The following is a 24,955-nucleotide window of genomic DNA, read 5'->3' on the forward strand; positions in this document are numbered from 1 at the left end:
ACTCCCTCACGCACTAATTCTTGCGCTCGTCTTGCAGCCGCTCAGCGGCGCTCGCTCCTCTCCCTACCTTGACCTATTAGTTAGACGGAACGCGACGTGCCGCTTATCGGTCACGCGTTGCGCGCCTGCCAATCCCTGCATGGGCCTAATACTCTCTCTTTCTCTTTTTCTCACTCTCTCTCCGCGTTCCTCAACTTTTTCTTGCGCTCAACTGCGCTGGCCCGTCCTTGGCGCTGAAACAAAAAGACCAAGTGTTAGGCGCATACTTTAATGCGCCTAACGTTGGCCAACACGCCTTGCCGAGTGGAGGAGGGAGAACGCAGACGAGAGACCGGCACATGGCCTGCTCTCGTCACAGCTACGAAAACGGCGTGTGTCGCAGCGGACGAGCTCGTCGGTGACAACGATGCCGGCGGCAACCTCACAAAAGGCACTCGGCGCAATCCGTTCGCGGAACACAAACGCACCACACGTCGGCAAAGTCTCTGTCGCACTCGCTTCTCCCTGCGCAATACGGAAACACTCTCGACAGCGGTAACTGCGTCTTCTCGCTGAAGGCGGAACCCGAGGTAGCAGCAATACAAAGCAGTAACGAGCGAAAAACTCTAGCAGCCCCTGTCTCCACGTGTGTCGCTCAGCGTGGTCAAACCTAATCTGCCCTCTCTCCGCGGTGATGCCTATGCGAGCCGCGGAAAGCCGGCGGTGCGCGGCCCTTCGCGAGTAGCGGCCCGTCCGTCGCGTATTCTTCTCTCTCTCTTGCTCTCTCTCATGCGACTTACCGTGATCGGCTGCCTCTTCTCCCCCGCTATAGTCGGCTACGCTAGTGGCAGCAGACGTATTTACAAAGTGAAACATATACATAAACTATATACATAATATAATTATAAGAGGGAGAGAGAGACACAACGAGGGCCAGTCGCACTCGTTACAGCGGATAATACAAGTAAAGAATTCGGGCTCGGTTAAGCAGGAACAGCTCGGTTCGTCAGGTGTTGTCGGGGCATCGTGGCTCCAATGCCAGGTCCCGATGTAAGACTCGCACGTCTAAACGCGAGATTAAAAGGTCGAGGAGATAGACGGAAGGACGGAATAAAGCGGACGCGCGTTGAAAAAACAAACGTGTTATTTATTAGAATAACGGATAAATGTTAACAAAAATAATTAGTAAGAGCGACGAAGCAAAAAGGAGAAAGAGAAAGCAAGAAGCTGAATTGGGAGAGAGAGAGTAAGTTGTCAGGAAATAGTAAAAGAAAAATATGACAGTACTATTCATACAATAATAAGGGATTTTGATATTAGTAATTATAGAAATGATAATGATTATTTCGTGAATTGCTAAAATATTTTACTTGAAATGATGAATAGTTTTCGTTACTCGTCTATTTATCAAGATGTAAAGAAGTTATTGACGCAATCAAAGTTTATTTTGAAGGGATAAATTGTTAAAATATATGAATTAATATTTCAAGAGTAAAAGATGTATGTAGTAGCGCATGCGCAAAAGCGCATAAGTACGCGGCGAGATGTATCTGTACATAACTATGAGTACAGTCGAAAGAGAGCGGTTGCTTAAGGCAGACCGTATCTCTAACTATGAGACCCACTTTGTATATATTTGCATGATATTATATTTTATTTAAAACAAACTCAATCGTTTTTATCTCAGTCATTTTTAACATGGTAGCAGAACCTGGTTGGTTAATAGTGTGATCGATTAAAAGTGAGGTTGATTCAGTGTATGGTTGACAAAGTGAATGAAGAAGATAGGAATGAATGAATGTTGTCTGAAATTTGTTTTTAAAGTTGAAAAATAAGTGTATAAAATGCGAAAGTAAAAAAAAATTATTGAATGATCAAGAAGATGCAAGTGGATACGATTTTAAATTTTGCCGTCATGCGGTGCTTGGCAGGAACACATGGAAATTTGATGCTATACGACTAAATGAGGAGAAACAAAATAATATAGTACTCAATGTAATGAAACACCGCGGATATTGATAAGTATACTGTAAATATCAAGGTAATAAATCTTTTATCGAAGAATGAAGTCGTTTGAAACAATAATAAAAAATTAGAAACAAAAATAAAGTTGAAGCATTGAAGCTTAATAACATATAAACAAGGAGTAATAAATATTTTATTAGATATATAAAGATAGATATATAAAGATAGATATATAAAGATAGATACACGTGCATGAACGAGAACGTTGAGTAAAGTTGTGAAAAATTGTGTTTGAAAGTTGTAGAGTATAGAATGGCTTCTGATACGGATATGAAAATTCCTATCTTTGATGGCAAAGATTACAACCTTTGGAAAAAAAGATTATTACTTTTACTGAAATTTAGAACGTGTGATGAGGTGGTCACACACGAAAAACAATTGAAAGATACTGATTGGGAAAAGCTTAATTGTAAAGCTATGAACTTAATATATTCTAGTATTTCAAATGAACAATTGGAATTTGTATGTGATGAAAAAACAGCAATTGATATATTGAATAAGTTTGATGAAATGTACTTAAAAAAATCAACTTCTTTACAAATAGTTTTGAGAAATAGACTGGATAAATTAAAACTGAAAGATTTTGAAAATACCGATAGTTTTTTTAGTGAATTTGAGAAATTAATTAATGAATTGAAAAGTGCTGGAGCAGATATAAAAGAACAAGAAAAATTAGATTATATATTAAAAACTCTACCTGATTCACTTGCATACATTGGAGATTTAGTCGATACTTTGCAAGATAAAGATAAAAATTGCAGTTATATAAAAAACAAAATTAAAATGTATGAAATTCCAAGATAATAGTAAAACGTCAAATTACTAGCCATCGTACTATTATCGTACTACTATTATCGTAGCCAAGATAATAGTAAAAAGTCAAATTTATTTAAAGTCGAAAAGAAGGACATTGAATGCTTCATTTGCCACAAAAAAGGGCATACAAAAAAGGATTGTGAAACTAATACTTTTCCGAATTTCCGAGCAAATTGGCGAGGAGGTGCTATAACCCGAGGCAGCTGGCGAGGCAACAACTCTCGTGGAAGCGGTCAAAGGGGCAGCTACAATCAAGAAGAAAATTACCAAAACAACAACAACAGAGGTTATACAAACAACAACAATAGAGGTTACGGCAACTACAGAGGCTACAGCAATAACAGAGGATACAATAACAACAACAATCGAGGTTACGGTCAACGAGGAGGTCACCGAGAGTTCAACAATCAACGAAGTTTTCAACAAGAAGGTCAACACGACGCACGCTATAGTTATAATGATAGGTATTACGATAATACACCACAGACGTTTTATTTGCATGCAAATATTGATGTTAAAAATTTTAATAGTAGAGTAAATTCCATAAATCAGAGTCAAAGTACTCAAATTAATTGGATCTTAGATAGTGGTTGTACAGACGACATTATAAACGATTATTCTTATTTCTCAGATTTTAAAAGATTAGAAAGATCAATTTATGTAACTATTGCAGACGGTAGAAAAATAAAGTGTGAAAAAGTTGGAAATATTATAACATCATTTTATCAAAAAAGTTTTAGAACAGAAATAATTATGACAAATGTTTTTTATGTAAAAGAATTGGATAGAAATTTAATAAGTCAAGCAAGAATTACAAATAATAAAAATTTTAAAATCTTATCTCAAGGAAATCGATCTGAAATTTACGATAGAAACAATAATATAATTTGTACTGCGTATAACGATAATGGTCTATATAAAATTTCGTCATATGTTGATAAAAGAAATATTAGCGTAAATAATTCTGGAATAAGTCAAAAAGAAAAATTGCATAGGATTCTTGGCCATGTAAATTTTAATTATTTAGAAAAACTTTGCAAATATGAATTAATCGAAGGACTTCCAAAAAACTTAGAAAAAGAATATATGAAATGTGGAATTTGTATCAAAAACAAAATGCATAATTTACGTTTTGAAAACAATAGAACAAAAGCAACAGAAATCCTTCAATTAGTTCATACTAACTTAAATGGCCCACACAGAAATACGGGGTACGAAGGTTCAAAATATTTTCTCACATTTATTGACGACTTTAGCAAATGCACATTGATTTTTCCAATTCAAAGTAAAACTGAAGTATATCAATGTTTTCTTGAATACATAAATTTAGTAGAAAATTTAACAGGTAAAAAGATTAAAAAATAGAGGTGCGATAATGGTAAAGAATACATAAATAACAATGTTTTTAACTTGATCAGAGATAAAGGTATATATCTTGAACCTTGCCCACCGTATGTTCATCCACTAAATGGAACAGCGGAGAGATACAATAGAACGGTCATGGATACCACTAGATGTTTATTATCGGAAGCAAAATTAAATATTAGATATTGGCCTGAAGCAGTAAAAACTGCAGCGTATTTGAAAAATCGTTCAATTGCGAATACACTTCTTAATAAGACACCTTACGAGATATTTTTTGGAAAAAGACCGAGTATGAAGTATTTAAGAATTTTTGGTAGTAAAATCTTTGTAAAAACTCCGGAAGAAAAAAGACATTCAAAATAGGACAGAAAAGCTGATATGGGAATTTTAGTTGGATATGATAACGTAGGTTATAGAGTTTTAATGAATGGTAGAATTATAATTGCTAGACACGTAGAAGTAGTTGAAGATGATGTGAAATGGATAGGAATAGATACTGGTAATGAGAGTGAAAGTGAATCTGAAACGAGTTATGAAAGTATGAGTGATGATGAAGTATTTTATGATAATGAGAAAATTAAGAAAGAAAACAAATTTAATAAAAGAAAAAAATCTAGCCCAAATTCAAGTGGCAATGATAATGAAAAAGTAAACTTAAAGTTTGAAAGGAGAGAGTCAACGCGAGAGAAAAGAAAACCTAGTTGGTACGGTCAAACAGTGACAAGTTTTATTTATGTAAACACTGTTAGTGCTGATTCACCTAAGACTTATAATGACGCAGTAAATTGTAATGATTCTGCTTTGTGGAATGATGCTATGGCAAAAGAAATTCAAAGTATAGAAAAAAATAAAACTTGGACAAAAGTTGACAAACCAATAGATAAGAAAATTTTAGATTTAAGATGGGTTTACACAAATAAATCTGATGGTAGAAAAAAGGCGAGACTTGTGGTACGTGGATACCAACAAGATCAAATAATTGAGGACATATATTCCCCAGTAGCTAGACTGCAAACTTTGAAATTACTTTTAGCTTACTGTAACCAAAATGAATTTTATATTGAACAAATGGATGTTGAAACAGCGTTTTTGAATGGAAAAGTTAAATCTGAAATTTATGTGAAAATACCACAAGGTTATGAAAATGTTAATGAGAATTCTGATAAAGTTTTAAAGTTAGAAAAAGCTTTGTATGGCTTAAGAGAAAGTCCTAGATTTGGGTACGAATGTTTTGATAATTTTATTAATAGTATAAATTTCAAAAGAAGCGAAAGCGACTATTGTTTATATTATAAAACTGAGAATGGAGAAAAAATTTATATATTATTATTTGTTGATGATTTGCTAGTTTGTTCAAAAAATCAAACTGTCATTGATAAAATTAAAAAGAAATTAATGAAAAGATTTGCTATAAAAGATCTAGGTAAAATAAAAACGTATTTAGGAATTAATGTTGAATATGATCTTGAAAAAGGAAAATTGAGCCTTGATCAAACTGATTATATAAACTCATTAGGAAATGTTTATAATTTAGAAAATACTAAACTGTACTCAACACCTATGGAGGAAAGGTTACATATACCTCCAGCACAATCAGCATCTAATGAAATCAAATATAGAAATTTAATTGCAGCACTTTTGTATATCAGTACATGTCTCGACCAGATATAAGCTGTAGTGTAAATTATTTGAGTAGGTTTCAAAATTGTTATGATAAAACGCATTATAAATATGCTTTAAGAATACTGAAATATTTGTATTTAACCAAAGAAAAAAAATTGAATTTTATAAGAAAATCGAATAATAATAATATTATAGATTGTTATGTTGATGCTGATTGGGCAGGTGACAAAAATAGTAGACAGTCAACGACAGGTTTTGTTATACGTTATTATGGGAATACGATTTTTTGGAAAGTAAAGAAACAAAGTAGTGTAGCTAAATCTTCTACAGCAGCAGAATATTGTCACGTCGATACGAAAGAAAAAGTACGTGACGAATTATAAGTTATGATTTCAAACCAGGTATCGATAATTTAGTTTTCTATTGTACCAACCCTCCCGGGAAGATTTGTAAATCTATCTAGCGAGATAGATTAGTCTAAGCACGTTCCCACAATACTTCCGCGAATATTACTCACCGCATATTAAATTGGCAAAATCACAGGAAGGGGCACATCAGCCCACGGTATAAAAGGCTGGATTGGAGTTCGCAATAGCAGTTACTCAGTATATAGAATACAGTACGCAATACACAATTTACGACTCAGTAGTTTCGCAAAGTTGTTTTTTAAGTCTAACTATCCGGCTACTTAGAACCGGGATTATTAAGTATTATAATTATCTTTAAACAATAAAATCTAAACTCAAGCGCAAACACCTGAGACTGTCCATAAAAAACCTCTTTTGAAACCCAATCCTAATAAGGTAAGGAACTATTTTATCTACTTAAAACGCCCTACATATAATAAAGGCGCTATCCCTTTAACCAACCTTTGCTTAAATCCTGACTAAGATCCAACCTTTACCAACGCGACATTACTTGAATATATTATTACGTCTGGCTGTAACATCATTTCGCCTAGACATAACAATTGGGGGCCCCTCATTCCTTGGTAATTAGGATCTTATCGCAAAATTACAATGGTCGAAACACCTTACGAACGAAAACTAATCACACTCAAAATACTAACAAAAAAAATTAGCGAAATAGAACCGAATTTTACAACAAACAGGGAACCTACGTTTACAGAATGTCTCACATATCTGCATCAAAGATTTCCACCCACCGAAACAAAGCAAATTACCCGAGTCGAAGAGTTACAAAGATTAAAATATAATTTACAAGACTACATTGATACAAACCCATTAGACTTTCTATGTAAAGATGACTTAATATTTGACATCCTCATTGAAATGACTAGTAAAAATTTAAATTCAGCATTCCTCCTTAACGCTATTACAGATATAAATTTTGAAAAATTAAAATTAGATAAAACTGAAATTCCATTACTCGAACTCATCGAAAATCAAACGGGTTACGAGATAGCAATTGAAAATTCAGACACGTACAACGCGCCTATTACAAACGTATTTATGACTAACACACCGTCCGCTTCCAAATCACCAGAAATGACTCATAATAAATCGGAAAAAGTTGATTCCACTCCAACTCGACATTTTACCCCTACAAACAAAGCTAATTTTGCAAGCAGCCCATTTACTATGTATTATACGCCAGGAACTTTCAGAACGGGACTAATGAATTCCACACAAAACATAGTATCGCCAATAAAAAATTTTAGCCTGAAAGACGCTGTTAACTTCGTACCTAAGTTCGACGGATTTAACATACCCTTACACTTATTTATCGACGGTTGCCGAGAGGCACGCAGCATAGTCCCGACAATAAATGAAAATGATCTCACCAAGTTAATTAAAATTAAACTAAGCGGTGAAGCACTTAAAAGCGTGCAAGGAAAAACGTTTGATAATGTTGAACAAATGATTAAATTTTTGGACCTACTGTTCGGATCAGCAAAAACTTGTAATCAATTAACAGGCGAATTAGCAACGTTAAAACAAAAACGTGGTGAGAATGTAGTCACATTTTCTAATTGAGTGAAAACAGTGGCTGACGAACTTTTTGAAGCAGCAGTAAGGGAAAATCGAAACTATGCTGGATTTAAAAACCAACTTGAAAAAGACAAAGTAAAATTCTTCATCCGCGGTTTATACTGGGTCATCAAAGCACGTATGGGGGAAGCCGAAAATTTAGAATTAGCTACTACGAAAGCAATAGAAATTGAACGAGAATTCAACGTACAGGAACCTGAGGAAATAACCGAAACAGTAAAAGCGCTAACCCAACCTAAAATAGAGCCAGTTCGATTAATGAAAGCTGAAGATAGTAGCATCTGCCAAATTTGCAATAGACCAAAACACACAGCTAAAGACTGTTGGTATCGGATACCGCAGAATCAAAATCAAACTCGACCAACTACGCAACAGCAACGGCAGCAGCCCAAACAGCAGCCGTGGGCGGAGCCTCGCGCGGCAGCTAACAATAACACTAATCCCCGCTTCATCCATCAGCCACTTTGGGCCGCCCAAAATCAAGTAAAAACAAGCGCCCCAGCCAATTTAAATTCGCAAGAAAAGTTACAACAAACTAATTCCTCGATTTGCAATTACTGTAAAGAAACTGGACACTGGAAGAGTGATTGCGAAAAACGAAAACTCAGAAATCAAAAATTACAACAGGCGGAAAAAGACAAGGGTTCCCAGACACTCGGCGCTACCCGGGAGCCCCTGTAAATACAGCGCCTCAAACGTCGCACGCACAAAAAATCATCCTTTTACATTTTAACAGTCAGTCACCAACAATTCAACTCGAAATAAAAACAAGTAAACAAAAATTTAGCTTCATCGTAGACACCGGGGCAGCAGTCTCTCTACTTAAAATCTCAAGCAAACCAAACGGTGTCCACGTAGATATTTTTGACAGATATGAACTACGGGGGATCTCGCAAGAAAGTATCTCGACATTAGGAAAAGTGTCATTAACCTTTCATAACTTTGTACTAGAATTTCACTTAGTACCGGAAAATTTTCCTATATTAGAAGACGGTGTAATAGGAAGCGAGTCATTAAAAAAATACAGAGCGTATATTGATTACGCCAAGAATCTCTTAAAAATTAATGACTTGTTTTTCCCAATTATCACCGAAAGCAAGTCCTGTTACATTGGAGCTATTCCCGTAACAAAAAAAATTAACCAGGCACCCAGCAAAATACCTCTCGCAAACGAAGGACAGGCACAGCCTGGCAATAACTCCTTGCATTCGGTCGACGACCCTACTGGAAAACTACTGGACCTAGCAGTCGAAACTCAGAGGACGAATGCACCTGTATACAAAACCCATGTTAAAAAAAATGGTCACGAGGCCATAAAACAAGGTGACATACTGACTCCTAAAGAGTATATACCTCAGCTGTCTGAAAACAAAATCCGAGAAGCACAAAAAAAATCAGATTCCGACAAACTGTACAACCTATCTATTAATTACCTTTCCGAGAACTCAGAAAAAATTAACTCTGTACCTGTAACTTCTGGCATGCGCATGCAAACTCTGAAAAACGAATCCGATTTACTCTACGCTTTAAACAAAGCATCAGAAATGATTAAAAAATCAGAAAAATCAGAATCAGATTACCCGTCAATACAAGAATTAACTAACAGCATTATTAGTTGTTTAAATAATAAAGAATCTGAAATTAATAGCGATCGCTTATACCTGCTCGAAATACTAAAAAGGTACCTCGATCCAATTATTAAATCACAAAGTAACTTACAAAGGCCAAATATAGTTAATAACGCATTAAATGCATTATTAACGGCCCGCTCCATTATTAGGGGAAAAGTACCTAGAGCACATTGCACAGCACTGCTTGTTAACCCAAAAACTAATAATCGCCACGAAAGAGTCAAACAATTACTTCAGTTGATTAAATTGGACCATATCAAACAAGATCAACGAACAAAAATTGAAGAAATCGTCGAAAATTACAGCGACAGATTTTTTGTTAAGGGAGACGAGCTCGGGGCCACGAGTATTATCGAGCACGAGATCTATACTACCTCCGAAGTACCTATCAGACTACGACAGTTTAGGCACCCCCCGCAGATCAGTAAATTTATAAATGAACAAATGCAGGAATTGCTAGAAAGAGGTATTATTGAAAAATCAACTAGCGCATATTGCGCACCAGTTTTTTGCGTGCCCAAAAAGAATACGGAAGATGGCGAACCGCAACCGCCGCGCATCGTGTTTGACTATCGCGCGCTAAATAAAATTATTCCAGATTATAATTTCCCAGTCCCTCTACCTGTCGACTTATTTGAACGAATGGCCGGTGCGCAACTATTTTCGTCATTTGATATGTATTCATCATATCATCAGATAAGTATTAAAAAGGAACACAGGCATAAAACGGCATTCCAATGCGAGTCAGGCCTGTATCAGTTTTGTCGCTCCCCCTTTGGACTTAAAACTAGCGCACCAGTCTTTCTGTCACTAATAAATGTACTAGTATCAGATTTAGAAAATGTAGTAGCATTTTTCGATGATATTTGCGTATATTCTAAAACATTCGACGAACACTGCGAGAGCATCATCGAGTTAATGAAACGCCTTCGTGAAACTAATCTGGTCCTCCATCCGAAGAAATGCAAAATTCTACGCCCAGAAATCGAGTACCTCGGTCATGTAATCTCGAAAGACGGACTACGCCCGTGCAACGACAAACTGCGCGCAGTAAAAGAATTCCCGGTCCCACGCACGCCAAAGAATGTTAAACAATGGCTCGGCCTAGCAGGATACTATAGACGATTTATAGAAAATTTTGCTAAGATCGCCAAACCACTCACTATTCTATTAAAGAAACGCCAGCCGTTCGTTTGGGCGGAAGAGCAGCAAAAAGCTTTCGAGACGCTACGCGATAAATTATGCGAACCTCCGGTGCTCAGACACCCGGATTTCGACAGAACATTTTTTTTACCACTGACGCATCAAAAATCGGAATCGCAGGGTCACTTTCCCAATTTGACGACCAAGAGCGAGAACACGCTGTAGCATACATTTCACGTACCCTCACACCTGCTGAAAGTAATTACCCCGCTATCCGGCTCGAACTATTAGCAATAGTATGGAGTATTTCGCAATTCAAACCTTATCTGTACGGCCGAAAATTCATCATCATTACTGACCATAGACCTTTGGTACATCTATATTCAATAAGTGACCCAAATTCACAAGCAACTCACCAGCGACTATTATTACAAAATTTTAATTTCGAAGTCAGATATAAAAAAGGAGCATCGAATGTCAATGTAAATGCGCTCTCTCGAAATCCTATACAGGAAATCGAAAAGCTCAATAAGCATTTACAAGCAACTAGGCAAGATCCGGTTCAAGCACTGGTCTTGACAGCTCGACTAGATGATAATACAAAAAGGCCAGGAAATACGCACGCCATGACCACGCGATGCGCAAGGGGCCGACAACCAAGTGCAAAATACTTGGAAGCCATCAAATCCCTCCTGCCGCGTCAGAAAAAGAATCCGCCTCCTCAGGAAGTAGACACGTCAGTAACGGAAACCGACACGAATATTAATTATCCTACAGTTACTAAAAACACGTACTGCTCCGAAGGCAATAAAATTGGCACACAATATAATATGCATAATCAAGACTCTAAAAATAAACAGGACTCACAACCAAAACAGGATATGACCTCTTTAAAAGACGTGATGCTCGAAGACTCAGCCAACTCCCCTACCGCACCCGTGACTACGTTACCCAATGAAAACATTATCTATTGTCGGGATGCACTGTTTATGAGGCGAGACAATTACTTGTACTTCACTGATACCTTTGGTACCCCCCTAGATGAAGGAGCACTCAGTTTATTTAAACATGATAAACTACCACAAATGAACAAATTGCAATTAGCCGTTCCCACTACAGTCAAAATAGGAAACAAGATGCATTTTATTATCCCAATCCGTCATGAAACTAGAGAGACCACCGAAAACATTAGAAATTATACATACCAAGCACTGAAGCAATTAGCAATTGATTTAACTGAAAATAAAATTAAAACCATAAGTATAGCCCAAAGTAAAAAAATTGAGCTCGTCGATTTCTTTGAAATTTTACGTATGATAAAAAATACACTGGGACCTTCTGAAGTCAAGATCATAGTTTGTCAGGGACTTATAGTTTTCGTCCCCATCGAGCATCGTCAACAAGTAATCGAAGAAGCCCACTGTTCGGCTATAGGCGGTCATAACGGTTGCAATAGAACTTACAAACGCATCAAGAATAAATACTATTGGACACACCTGAAGGAAGATGTGCAAGAGTTCATTCAAAAATGCTTACCATGCCAATTGAGAAAATTAAATAGACATAATGTCAAACAAAGAATGATCATAACCGATACCCCGCCAGTCCCCTTTTTTAAAGTCAGCATAGACGTAGTAGGCCCACTCGAGCGTACCAAAACGGCAAACGCTTACTTACTTACCTGCATGTGCACGTTTACCAAATACGCTATAGCGGCACCCATGCCAGATCAAACAGCTACTACTGTAGCTGATAACCTTATTAAAAAACTAATATGTACCTTTGGAGCACCTAACGTCATAGTAAGTGACAGAGGCACTAATTTCACTTCAAAACTAATGAAACGTATTGCAGCTCGCTTCAAAATTAAGCATATTACTACAACGGCTTATCACCCGCAGGCTAACAATGTTGAACGAATTCATTTATCGTTAATCGAGTATCTAAAAATGTTCACTTCCAAGACCAAAAATTGGGACGTGTATGTCGAACTTGCTATATTTAATTATAATACAAGCTGGCACAGCAGCCACCAGTTCTCACCATGGGAACTGCTGTTCGCTCGCAAGCCACGCCTACCAAGCACGGAGCCCCTGCTAGAGCAAGATTTACTACCTACCTACGAAGGCTACGTGGAAAACTTGGTTAAACAGTTACACAATATACATGAAATAGCTAGAGAAAAATTAATAACATACAAAGAAAAAACCAAAATGCAATATGATAAAAAAACAAATCCTAACAAATTCAGAATCGGTCAATGGGTTTTTCTAAAAAGCGCCCCAAAGCCTCATAAACTCACAGGCAGTCACTTTGCCGGTCCCTACTTGGTCCTGGAAGTGGGAGAAAAAGAAAATATTAAAATAAAAATAAACGAAAAAGAAACTCGAACGGTCCACGCCAATCGTTTAAAGAAATCGTACATCGAAACAAGTAGTAATTGAAAAATTATGTTTCAGATGAAAGCAGTAATTCTCAGCATCTTTGTTCAACTATACGTCAAAATAGTCACTCCTTTCATAGCCTATGATTGTTTTCAACGTTTTACTAACTTCACTACCTTCTCTCTTGTAGATATTGCTGAATGCGACATTCCTAATCCAATAATCAATTCTACGATAACTGAAATATCCCTCCTCCAACTTAATGATTTTGCAACTATAAAGGTCCGTTACTGCAAAATAGAGGTCAAACGATCAGCCAAGACATGCGGCGCGCTCTCTCACGAATGGTCCCCCCCTTTTTCCGAAATAGAATATATTAAGGAAGTAACACGAGAAGAATGCGTTAAAATGCACTCTTATCGAATAATGACTATCGGCGATAACCTAGTACAAAACTTAATGATAAATCAAACAACCGTACACCCGATAGAATTGGCAGGATACATTGCCCCAGAGGGCACTTGCACTAACGCAGGAAGTTTCTCCGACCCTTACGGCACATTCAGCAATGTACACGTTACCGGCTATGTTAAAGTATCACTCGAAGAAAGATTTAACTCTGTAACACTCGAAGCAAATAAAATCAAACTCGAGTCCGGAACTTCTTGTCAATTTACTGAAGAACGTTGCATTGATAGCATATTCGGATACGCATTCTGGGACAGAACCGAGTCTCAGGCATGCCAGGCCAACAAGTATACTAATCTATATTCAGGACCCGTCACTAAAGTAACAGAGATCGGCAATGAACGAAGACCACTTTATATATTAGATTCTGAGGATATATCTTTTGCTTTCAAAGACCTCGGTAAAATGATACAATGCGGTTTTGAAATTATTAAAACAGAACATCCGAGATTATTCATATTAGAAAATCGGCTCGGTGAACATTTCATTTCTAACAGAGTTAAAAATATGCACGATCTAGATCTTTTCACTTATGTAAATTCAAAAATATTATTTGTTGAAAAACATATCAAAAATCATTTGCAAAAATTATACCACGACGTATTACTACAGCAATGCGAATTAGAAAGAAAAGTTATTACTAATGCGTTAAACATTGCCACTTTATCCCCGGACCTTTTAGCATATTATTTAATGAGAGAACCCGGATACATGGCCATGATGGCGGGTGAAGTAGTACACATTATCAAATGCGTACCTGCAGAAGTCAAAGCTAGAAAGGCCGAAACGTGCTACCAAGAATTACCGGTCACGCGCGGTGAGACTCCGATGTTTATCACACCTCGTACGCATATAATAAAACAATACGGAACCAAAACCGCTTGCGATACTAAAATGTCGGTAATGTATAAGTTCGGTGACTCATGGGTAAAAGTTATTCCGGATGTCACTAGTCAGGAAACTCCACACATAATCAAACCACAGGCCAAGCAAAGTTGGGAATATAATAGCCCCATAAACACGGCAACAAGCGGAATTTACACATATAACGACATTGAACACCTTCGCACGTTCATAATGTTCCCTACAGAACGGAACGCGGTCCTTAATCAAATCGCGCTCGGTTTCGCTGGAAAATCCAATCTAGCCCCGGGAATATCCATAGCTAAACTACTCGACGAAGATACCCTGAACCGTATTGCGAATTCCACTTGGGAATCGCTATGGAGTCGATTCATTACATTCGGATCGGCGAGTGCCGCTGTTTTGGCCATCCTTATGATCTTTAGAGCAATTAAGTTTGTCCTTGATACCATTATACATGGTTATGCCCTTCATTACCTCTATGGCTTTAGCATACACTTACTTGGCGCATTCTGGAATTCTTTGACTAACTTGCTACTTTACTTAGCTAGGAAACCTGAAAGAGAAACAAACCCAGACAAATTAAACAAGGAAGCCCCGTCGGCAATACAGCCTGAAGAGCGAACTACTATCTTTAAAATCGAACGTGACAATCAATTGACCCAGAAACCAAACTACACACAGAGACAGATATATCCAGTATTATCAGAACCAGAAATTCCACCATTAATCAACAGAATATAAACGTCAACAATAGCTATATGTCTGAAAACATGGATCACAGAGCCAAAAGAAAACTACTAGAAGACTTGATAATAGAAAAAAAGAGATTAAGTACATCAACTCAAATGTAAGACGAAACCGCAATAGAATTCGGACACAGAATAAATACATATTTACAAAAATACATTGTCATGGGGAAGGCCGCGCAAATGTTTTTATTCGAAGTTACAGAAGACGAAACTCAGAGAGAAAAATTAGCTATTTATATTTTTATTAAGGGCCTCAAACATGAAATCAGACGCTACGTTTGCCCTTTTACCTTTTACAACAAACTACAAGACGCACGCTTACACGCCATACAAATAGAAAAGAATCTAATAGACATCAATCACATCAAAAGAAATTCGATCCGCCCCATATCGGAGTCTTTTAGAAAATAACAACACTGAACATTACATTATTTTCTTTTTTAGGATACTGACAAGTAACTACAAACATTGCAGTAGCCACCAGGTGCTAAACACCGAAAGACCTCACCCGTTACCAATCTCCTTCCACAAAATGTACAAGAGTAACACTAATGAACCATCCCCCCCCAACAAAATACCTCACACTGAAAACACGTTGCATAACAAATCAAATTTAATAGAAGCAGAGGTTACTTATTATGTAAATAGTAACTTTTCACCTACTTGCACAAGTTGTCATTACACCCTACCCATACAACAACAATTATCATATAACCTTGTCTATGTCAAAATCATCGGTCCTCACAGACCACCATACGCCATACGATGCATTAAATGCACAGACTGCATACATCATGTCGTTCTACACTATCCCAACCTAGAGTTACCTACAGACTCAATTCCTAAACCGCCCGGCATTAACAGCCTTTTACCTTTCCGAACAAAAAACATCCGCTCTTTAAAGCAATTTCATGAACACTACTCTAACTGCTTACAAATAGCCATGAAATATATAGCAGAGATAAGGGATATCCTTGAGAGACACACTGACCAAAACACACCTACACAAACACATTACACCGCTAGTAATCATCGCGACATCCAAGATAAAAATACAATGCTCAGCGAACTACTCAAACCCAGTACCACTTATCCTTCCGACTCGTCCCCACGAGTAGCACCGCTCCTGCTCCGTAGAAACTATAACACCTCCCCAACCACACTAATAAACATCTTTGACCAAATAGACAATTGGGAATGGATGGAGCTTTTTAACAAAATCGCTGTCAACGCTAGACAGAAATTCTAAAAAAAAAAAGAATATAAAAAAAAAAAAAACAACTCTTCCAGCTAACACCAGCAAAATGCCCTTACCCAGAGTACTTTTCGTCAGTCTACTAACTACCGTTATATGCCAAAATCAGCCAACTACAAAGCAATATGATAGTCAGCCTGGAATCGCTTTTGAAAAAGGACCTACCATACGATTTATTCAAGAAAAATGGAATATTATCACCGCTCTCGACATCAACTTAGTGCTTAACTCTCATCACAATTTCACCCAAACGCTGGAAAAAATATCTGCAGCTTGCAACACAATCGAGATAAACGATTTCATCAAAAATGCTATATACACAGCCTACGAAGAAACAAAAAAACTCCAACACATCAACGAAGCAGTCAGCACCTCTCTCAACGCGTACACTTCTGACACACCCAACGGGGGGCGGGATGCCCTAGCATCGCTGGACAGCCTCTTACTCGAACATGCCGATAAGGCCCTTAAAGATGTCTTGAATATGCGCGAGAGTAATTCGACCGAACAAATGGGCGAGTATGACTTAACTTATATTACCGAAAATAATTTACAATCAGAGACAAATCTTCTGCTTTTTAGAAAATCTCGCGCAGATTTCATTACTAGCGCAATGAGCCCAGTATATAACTCTACACACATTAGCCTTATTTTAGCCGAAATTAACGACATTTTACATAAGTTTACTTACATATCAACCGAAGTACGTCAACTCCTGCAAAACAAACAATTTTCTTTCAATCCGCAATTTTTGCTAAACGCGATAAAAACTATCAAAGCAAGCACTAATTCAAAGTTGCCAGTACATATGTCAAAAATCAATATCATAACACTACAACAAATTGCAGAAGTTAACGTAGTCTACTTTCGTAAGAACATCATTGTCGAAGTAGTTTTTCCCCTTGTCGCAAGCAGCAATACACAAACTTACAAATTGTATTCACTGCCAGTATTCCAGTATCCAAACAAAACTAACCAAATCGCTAAATTCATTAGACCACAAAGTGATTACCTGACTGTGACAGAGGGAGAAGCTACCCATACCTTTGTAAGCAAGAATTTAATTGATAACGAGTGTAAACGTATTTTTTCCTTCTATATGTGCCCGTGCCCGACTATACGCAAGCCAAACAATAATTCCTGCGAGTTTAGCCTGTTAACATCACCGGAAGAGTCAAATCTCGTATTTTGCCAACTTGAAACTAGCTCCGAAACTAACTATTATCTTATACCAACGTTACAAAGTAATGTTTTGCTATACTCAGTGAATCTCAATACTTCCTTTGATATTAATTGTAACGGCATAGTACAACCTTTTCCTTTGAATGGTACCGGATTGATACAGATTCCCCAGCCATGCGAACTTAGAACGAGCCACCATATTTATTTAGGGGCTAAGAAAAAACTAAATGCGGAAAATTTTGTAATTCCAAAAATCTCTTTGGTAACTACAGACAAAATAGTAATGAAAAGCCCAAACACAAACAGTAGTCAGAACAGTCACGAGCACTCGGACCGAGCGAAGTTATTGCACGTATATTTAACTTTAGGTGTAACCATTGTAATCGTTGTCGTATCCGTAATCGCAATAAGTTGCATACTTTGCGCATACAGAGTGTGCAGTGACAGAGACCGCGGTTTCGAAAATATACCAATGCAAGAACTTAATCCACCCTTAACTCCTCAAAAAAGAATGATCTGCAAATCTGCACAGACATTACTTGACGGAAAATATTTTAGACTACCAAACAACTACGACACTCCTCACTCCCCACCCGTGGCCGTGCAAGCGGTCCCACTCCAAAAATCCGAAACAATAGACACTCCTCCAATTCTCCCCACTCCCTAAAATAAAGAAGGTACAAAAACACCAATATACCCTCTGTCATATCAGACACTCCATAAAATTAGCACGATGAAACGCACAGCAGCTACCACACTCGGCCCACCATGCAAGAAGGCAAACCGATCTTGGACAACGGAACAAATATGCAACAGTCGGACATCGGCATCAACCAGGACACGACTATTCGCAAGATGGGAAAACCGGGAGGCCCAGACGAGCATGCAGCATCCCGAACCGCCGCTATTAGACGACGATGGAAGCTGGAACTACCACGAGCTGACCCGGTATATTTTCCAGGAGACTCATCACGGGCATCTTCACTTAAAGTTCCTCTTCGAAGAAACCTATGGAGGAGGGGGATTCGGACGAGCCCCTTTCCATCCATGCCGTGTGTGCGGACAAGACACCGCACATTGGCAAGGATGTTTCTTTTGCCGAGCACGCGTTGCAGCCGCTCCCAAGGACCAACAACTAGCCATGGAGGCCGAATGTGTCCGCCCCGAGCATTTTATGCTCAGCAATGCCCCTTGTGCCAGATGTATTGGCAAGGAATTTTTACGTAGATTCCAGAGGAGTTTGCAGTTTCATCATTTGGAGTTACTATGATCCTATCCCCAGTCCTTCCATTTCTTATAATAATAAACAATAATGATAGTTACAAAATATATATATAAAAACAAAAAAAAACACACACATACAAAAATAATAATTATATAAAAAAAAAAAAAAAAAAAAAACTATGTATCAAATAATTGCAGTAGCGTTCAGAGAACGCTAGTCCCTTGCTCTATCAGCAAAGGACTCCGAGGGGTGGGCATGTCACGTCGATACGAAAGAAAAAGTACGTGACGAATTATAAGTTATGATTTCAAACCAGGTATCGATAATTTAGTTTTCTATTGTACCAACCCTCCCGGGAAGATTTGTAAATCTATCTAGCGAGATAGATTAGTCTAAGCACGTTCCCACAATACTTCCGCGAATATTACTCACCGCATATTAAATTGGCAAAATCACAGGAAGGGGCACATCAGCCCACGGTATAAAAAGGCTGGATTGGAGTTCGCAATAGCAGTTACTCAGTATATAGAATACAGTACGCAATACACAATTTACGACTCAGTAGTTTCGCAAAGTTGTTTTTTAAGTCTAACTATCCGGCTACTTAGAACCGGGATTATTAAGTATTATAATTATCTTTAAACAATAAAATCTAAACTCAAGCGCAAACACCTGAGACTGTCCATAAAAAACCTCTTTTGAAACCCAATCCTAATAAGGTAAGGAACTATTTTATCTACTTAAAACGCCCTACATATAATAAAGGCGCTATCCCTTTAACCAACCTTTGCTTAAATCCTGACTAAGATCCAACCTTTACCAACGCGACATTACTTGAATATATTATTACGTCTGGCTGTAACATCATTTCGCCTAGACATAACAATATGTAGCTTTATCTGATGCTGTTAGCGAGGTAAAAGTAATTAAAAATTTATTAAAAGATTTAGACGTAAATATTGTTAAGCCTATAAAGATCTATGAAGATAACTCTGGTGCAATTGCTATTGCCAAATATGGTAATCTCACAAAGAAATCTAAATACATAGAAACACATTTTCATTTTATTAACGAAAGCTACGTAAGGAATGAAATTGATATTGTAAAAGTTGAGAGCGAAAAGAATATTGCGGATATATTTACAAAAGCACTAGGTAAAAATAAGTTCGAAATGTTCAGGAAAGATTTAAATATTGTATAATGAATTGTAAGAGAAAGAATGTAAGATTTTTTTTGAAACCTGTGAATATTATTTTTTTGAAAATGTTTACTGTGAAGAAATATAAATTCAAGGAGGTGTGTTAAAATATATGAATTAATATTTCAAGAGTAAAAGATGTATGTAGTAACGCATGCGCAAAAGCGCATAAGTACGCGGCGAGATGTATCTGTACATAACTATGAGTACAGTCGAAAGAGAGCGGTTGCTTAAGGCAGACCGTATCTCTAACTATGAGACCCACTTTGTATATATTTGCATGATATTATATTTTATTTAAAACAAACTCAATCGTTTTTATCTCAGTCATTTTTAACATAAATAAGACATTTGACTTGAAAATACGAGTATTCGAATTTGTTGCAAATGTTTTGAACGATTATAATATTCTATTAACATTCAGGCATAATTTGAGAACTATCAAAAAATTATAGAATGTACATGACAATCACATTTTTACGAATAAAGCTGTTCAAATTTTATTAAAGCACTAAACTTGTTCAACAGCTCCATGAGTCACTAAATATCTTAAAGCATGTTCATAACATGATTGATAAAAGAAACTTGAACTATTCTATGGCTGATGTAGCAGAGGATTGGGCTATAATGTTGAATGGTGATAGGAACAAAAGTTTCAAGACATTACTGCAGTAACACAGTTATAAAATTACCAAACTTTTTCTATTATTAGCTAATTATTTACATTCAATATACCAAGGTAAAAATTTGAGTAAATAGTTTGTAGTTTGTAATCTTGATCAAAATGTTGGATTCAGTCTTGTTCAAATCGATAAACGAAAAGATATTTTTGAAGATTTGTTTGCAAAAAATTATGAAACATGGCAAGTATTTTAGGCTTTTGTAGGTTGAAAACATCCGGCATTATCAAAAGTTGCAACAGAGTTATTGAACATTCTAGGCTTCACGAATACATTAGAAATTGAATTCAAAGAATATATAGTCTCCGATAAAAAAGAAGAAATCAAAATATGTGAAAGGGAATTTCGGGGGACGTAGGCCTCACCAGCGAAATCGCAACCACAAATGCTCGTTAGACTCGGTTCCTCGATTATTTTAGAAGGGCGCCAGATCACAGCTCCAGCCTACGATAATCGTCGGGAAGTCGGATCTAAAACCGAAATCGTCGGTAGGTTTGCTCGCCGTGCAACTGCGCAAAGCGGGTAAAGTTGTTCCAATACTTACAAATTTGAAACAAATTCAGAACCCCGACGTTGTTCGATCTCATGAACACCTCTTTGATGTCATCTCACTGCTGTAGTCTTCCCTCAAAAGTCCTGGTTCGTATTCAGTGGGTGTCAGACAGCTCAGCTCTAGCTCCTTTGTCTCGGGTCCTGGTTCGTCGAATCGCATACGCGTATGTACCGTGTGGAAAATTAAATAAGTCTTGCTATAAAATCCCGTCCGCGGCTGAAAATAAATTAGCATGCAGGAGGAAACTGGTCAGCAAGGTTAAATCACTCAGAAACTGTATCAAATCACTTGGTCCTTTAGTTAAACAATCGTCCGTACATTAACGTTAAATAGTGGCGGAAGGTTAGCGCGTTTCGGTCTGTGAGCTTAATCACGACGGTAACTAATCCACGCGTCCCGGCGAATTAACTACGACACGTTACACCTATTTCCTACCTAAACGCGATAACAAGCGGCACTTTCACTACTTACCCAAGTAATTAACTGCGGTTGATTTCCAAAATAAAGTTCACACACACGAAAATTCCAAGGGGGATCGGCTTCGAAACTGTCCTCTCGACTATCCAGTAGCAAAATAGACGAGAAACAGCTTTTCGCTGTCATAGATAATTTTTCCTCTACTCTTTCCGACTAGAAATCCTATTATTGGCCGATATGCTAATTCAGATATCGGTAGCGCCCTCCGAATATTTCGTCATTGGTCAATATGTAAATTAGAAAAGTATAGCGCTCTCATTTTATCTCCTACTTTCGTCGCTATTTACTCCCCCCCACGACTAACAAGGAAGGTACCCGAGGTGTACCTCACCGATTTTCTTGAAATTGTGATATGTTGTAGAACATCAAAAAATATTCGACGCGTATTTTTTTATACGTGCCCATAAGCCTATTTAAGGAGTGAAACCCACCCTTGAAGTTCACCCCTAAAAACAAATTTTTTTTAATTTCTCGAATACAATTCGTAATTTTTTACTGAAACAAAATTGATAAATGCTTTCATATACGTAACGCAATATACTATTCTTGTCAATAAATAGAATAAATTTCATTTGAAATGAAATTAAGCAATAATTAAATAACTTTGAGTCTTCCACCGCACGGCATTAAGTTTTAGCAAATAAAATAAATCTAATATTTGTAATGCGGTACATTACAAGGCTATGCCTAAGAATGTTGCATTATTTGCAACACCTCAGGAAAGCCATCCCCATCCTTTGCCGCCCCGTAATCAGCCAGATAATTATATATGAAAAATGGAGCCCACGACGAGGAAAAAGAGAGTGCACGCACAAATACCCTCCCGACCACGTGTTACCGGCTGGAAAGAAAAACTCCAAAACGTGACTGAGAAGTGCCGTGGAAATGCATGATAGCGATATATGCAGATTCGTTACACTTCCAGACAGTGACATAAACATTTTGGAGATGCTGGCAGACCTGAGGCAACCAGAAAATTATCGATGAAGCGGCAGTAGGCAATCAGCTGTGTCAGGCTGCTGCGCACGATCGGTGACATCCTGAACGCCACACACACTGACACTGCTGCCGATCACTGACAACTCCCGGAGACATACATACACAACACCTGGGCACACACTTATATCACACAACTGAAGGGGAGCGCTCCAGGAGGTGTTTTCGAGACCGGCAACAGAGCACGAGGTTGACTCGCGGTAGCGAAGGCGGCCATCTTGAAGAGCGGTACAGACTAAACGAGCGCGAGCGAGACAGACTGGATGAGAGCGAGCGAGACAGACTAAACAAGAGCGAGCGAGACAGACTAATCAAGAGCGAGCGAGACAGACTAAACAAGAGCTAGCGAGACAGAGTAAGCGAGAGCGAGCGAGACAGATCATATGAAGCGAGCGAACTAGAATAAATACTATACAGATTTAAATGTAAATATGATGATGAGGGCGCTACGAAGATAAGACCTACTTACAATTATTTTATCATTACAAATAATTTAGCGATGCAACTTAGACACGGAATATATTAAAATATAAAATTAAAAATACTTGTATGTGGCCGCTATAATCCCTTAAATGTATTAATAAGCGACAAATTATCTGACGAATTAAATTAATAAATTAATTAATGAAATTCGAAACTCTGATGAAACTCGCTGGTGACATCATGACCAATAAGAGATTTAGAATAAAATTTGATTTCCGTCCGCATCGAAAAAAAAAATAGGAGTAAGAGTAGATCTTTCTCATTAATCCGTGTAGCCGACTTACAAGGAAGGTACCCGAGGTGTACCTCACCGATTTTCTTGAAATTGTAATATGTTGTAGAACATCAAAAAATATTCGACGCGTATTTTTTTATACGTGCCCATAAGCCTATTTAAGGAGTGAAACCCACCCTTGAAGTTCACCCCTAAAAACAAATTTTTTTTAATTTCTCGAATACAATTCGTAATTTTTTACTGAAACAAAGTGGGTAACACTTGTTATTGAAAAGCACGTATTTATGCATTGTTTTTAGTCATCAGACTCGTAACCCCCGTTTTTTATTAATGAAAAACTATATTTGATGACCATTTTTTTCACTATACACATTCCAAAATCTGTTAAATCTTGACAAAATTAATTGTTTTATGCACAATAATCAAAAATAAAGTTGACCTGTTCCGGCATTTTCAAAAAAAAAATCCCTTGAGGGGGTGAGCTACCCCTAACATTTATACTATTATATTTCATTATTCCATTACGATATCATGGTGTAAATCTCTTGGATACTATTAAAATTGTTAAGTAGTTGATGTAGTTTGAAATTTTCTGAAATCAGCCCTTACAAATGAATTCATCCCTAAAACTCAATCTCAAGTATTATTTTTTCATTACTTGAAAATACCCTAGGACTATTCAGTGGCGTAAAACGTGTAATAATATTAGTTCACATCCTTGGTATTGAATTAGAATTCTTCACCCCACTAATGTATCAACCCCTATTTTTCAATAAAAAAATGACACCCTTTTCCATATGAAAATACTAGTTTCTTGAGTTTGACGAAAAAAATTTTGGCAGTATGCACAATATTCAAATACGAAATCGACTGTTCTCACCTTAATAAAAATAACCTATAATAAGGGGTGTACCAGCCCCACAGGAGATATTGTCGTATCTCTATGATTTTATTCTTTTTCTATGGGACTTTCAAAAGTAATATAAAATTAATGATTCAAAGTACAAAAAAATTTTAAATTTAATATTTCAATAGTTTCGAGTTTTAATGTTACTTTTTATAATCCTGGCAATAATGATAATTATTAAAAAAATGTTTCAAGCATAATGATTTCTTACATCAAGAGCATCTTACAATTGCTGAGTTAGAGCAACCAGGAACTTCACAACGCTCATTACAATCATTACCAAAACTAAAATCTACGGGGTTATCAAATTTATCTGGCTTTGATTCAACGTAGCCACTTTTATACCCTGAATATTTGAATAGGTTATTGTATCGAGGAGATGACAATTGATTATGTACCAAGGATTGGAGTTTTATAATGTTATTTCTTTTATGAAGTTCTATATCCTCATTCATTAATGTTACACTGTCCTCGAAGCGACGGACGTAATTTTTCCACACTCGGAAGCCGAAAGCATCTAGTGGCTGAATTTTGCCTGTTGTTCCTTTTGGAATTATTTTTACATCAACAATTTTGTTTGGAGGTGCTGCTTCCTTTACAGCATCAGGGCAATGCCTACTCCACGAATCAATTAATAAGACACTTGAATACCCAACATTGGGAAAATACACATCCTTCAGCCATGTTTTGAAATGTTCTGTA

General features: G+C 37.2%; 2 protein-coding genes across 2 annotated transcripts in view; one reads left to right on the forward strand and one right to left on the reverse strand.

The window, feature by feature from the left end:
* The window catches only part of LOC131673252 (uncharacterized), a 1,160,519-nt gene that overhangs the window by 714,365 nt on the left and 421,199 nt on the right, over positions 1–24,955 (reverse strand). The window lies entirely within an intron of this gene.
* LOC131673337 (uncharacterized protein DDB_G0280315-like) lies at positions 2,257–3,466 on the forward strand. Its single transcript, XM_058951244.1, has 3 exons — positions 2,257–2,516; positions 2,865–3,354; positions 3,452–3,466. Exons 1-3 carry the CDS (start codon positions 2,257–2,259, stop codon positions 3,464–3,466), a joined length of 765 nt encoding a protein of 254 aa, XP_058807227.1.

Source organism: Phymastichus coffea, unplaced genomic scaffold (genome assembly GCF_024137745.1).
Source record: "Phymastichus coffea isolate CEN01 unplaced genomic scaffold, Cenicafe_Pcof_1.1 PCOF00013, whole genome shotgun sequence".
Lineage (NCBI taxonomy): Eukaryota > Metazoa > Arthropoda > Insecta > Hymenoptera > Eulophidae > Phymastichus > Phymastichus coffea.

Coding starts and splice junctions, on each gene's coding strand:
- LOC131673337 (XM_058951244.1), top strand. CDS start 2,257: ATGGCTTCTGATACGGATATGAAAATTCCTATCTTTGATGGCAAAGAT. Junction 2,517..2,864: donor TTGAATAAGTTTGATGAAAT/GTACTTAAAAAA, acceptor CTATTATCGTAG/CCAAGATAATAGTAAAAAGT.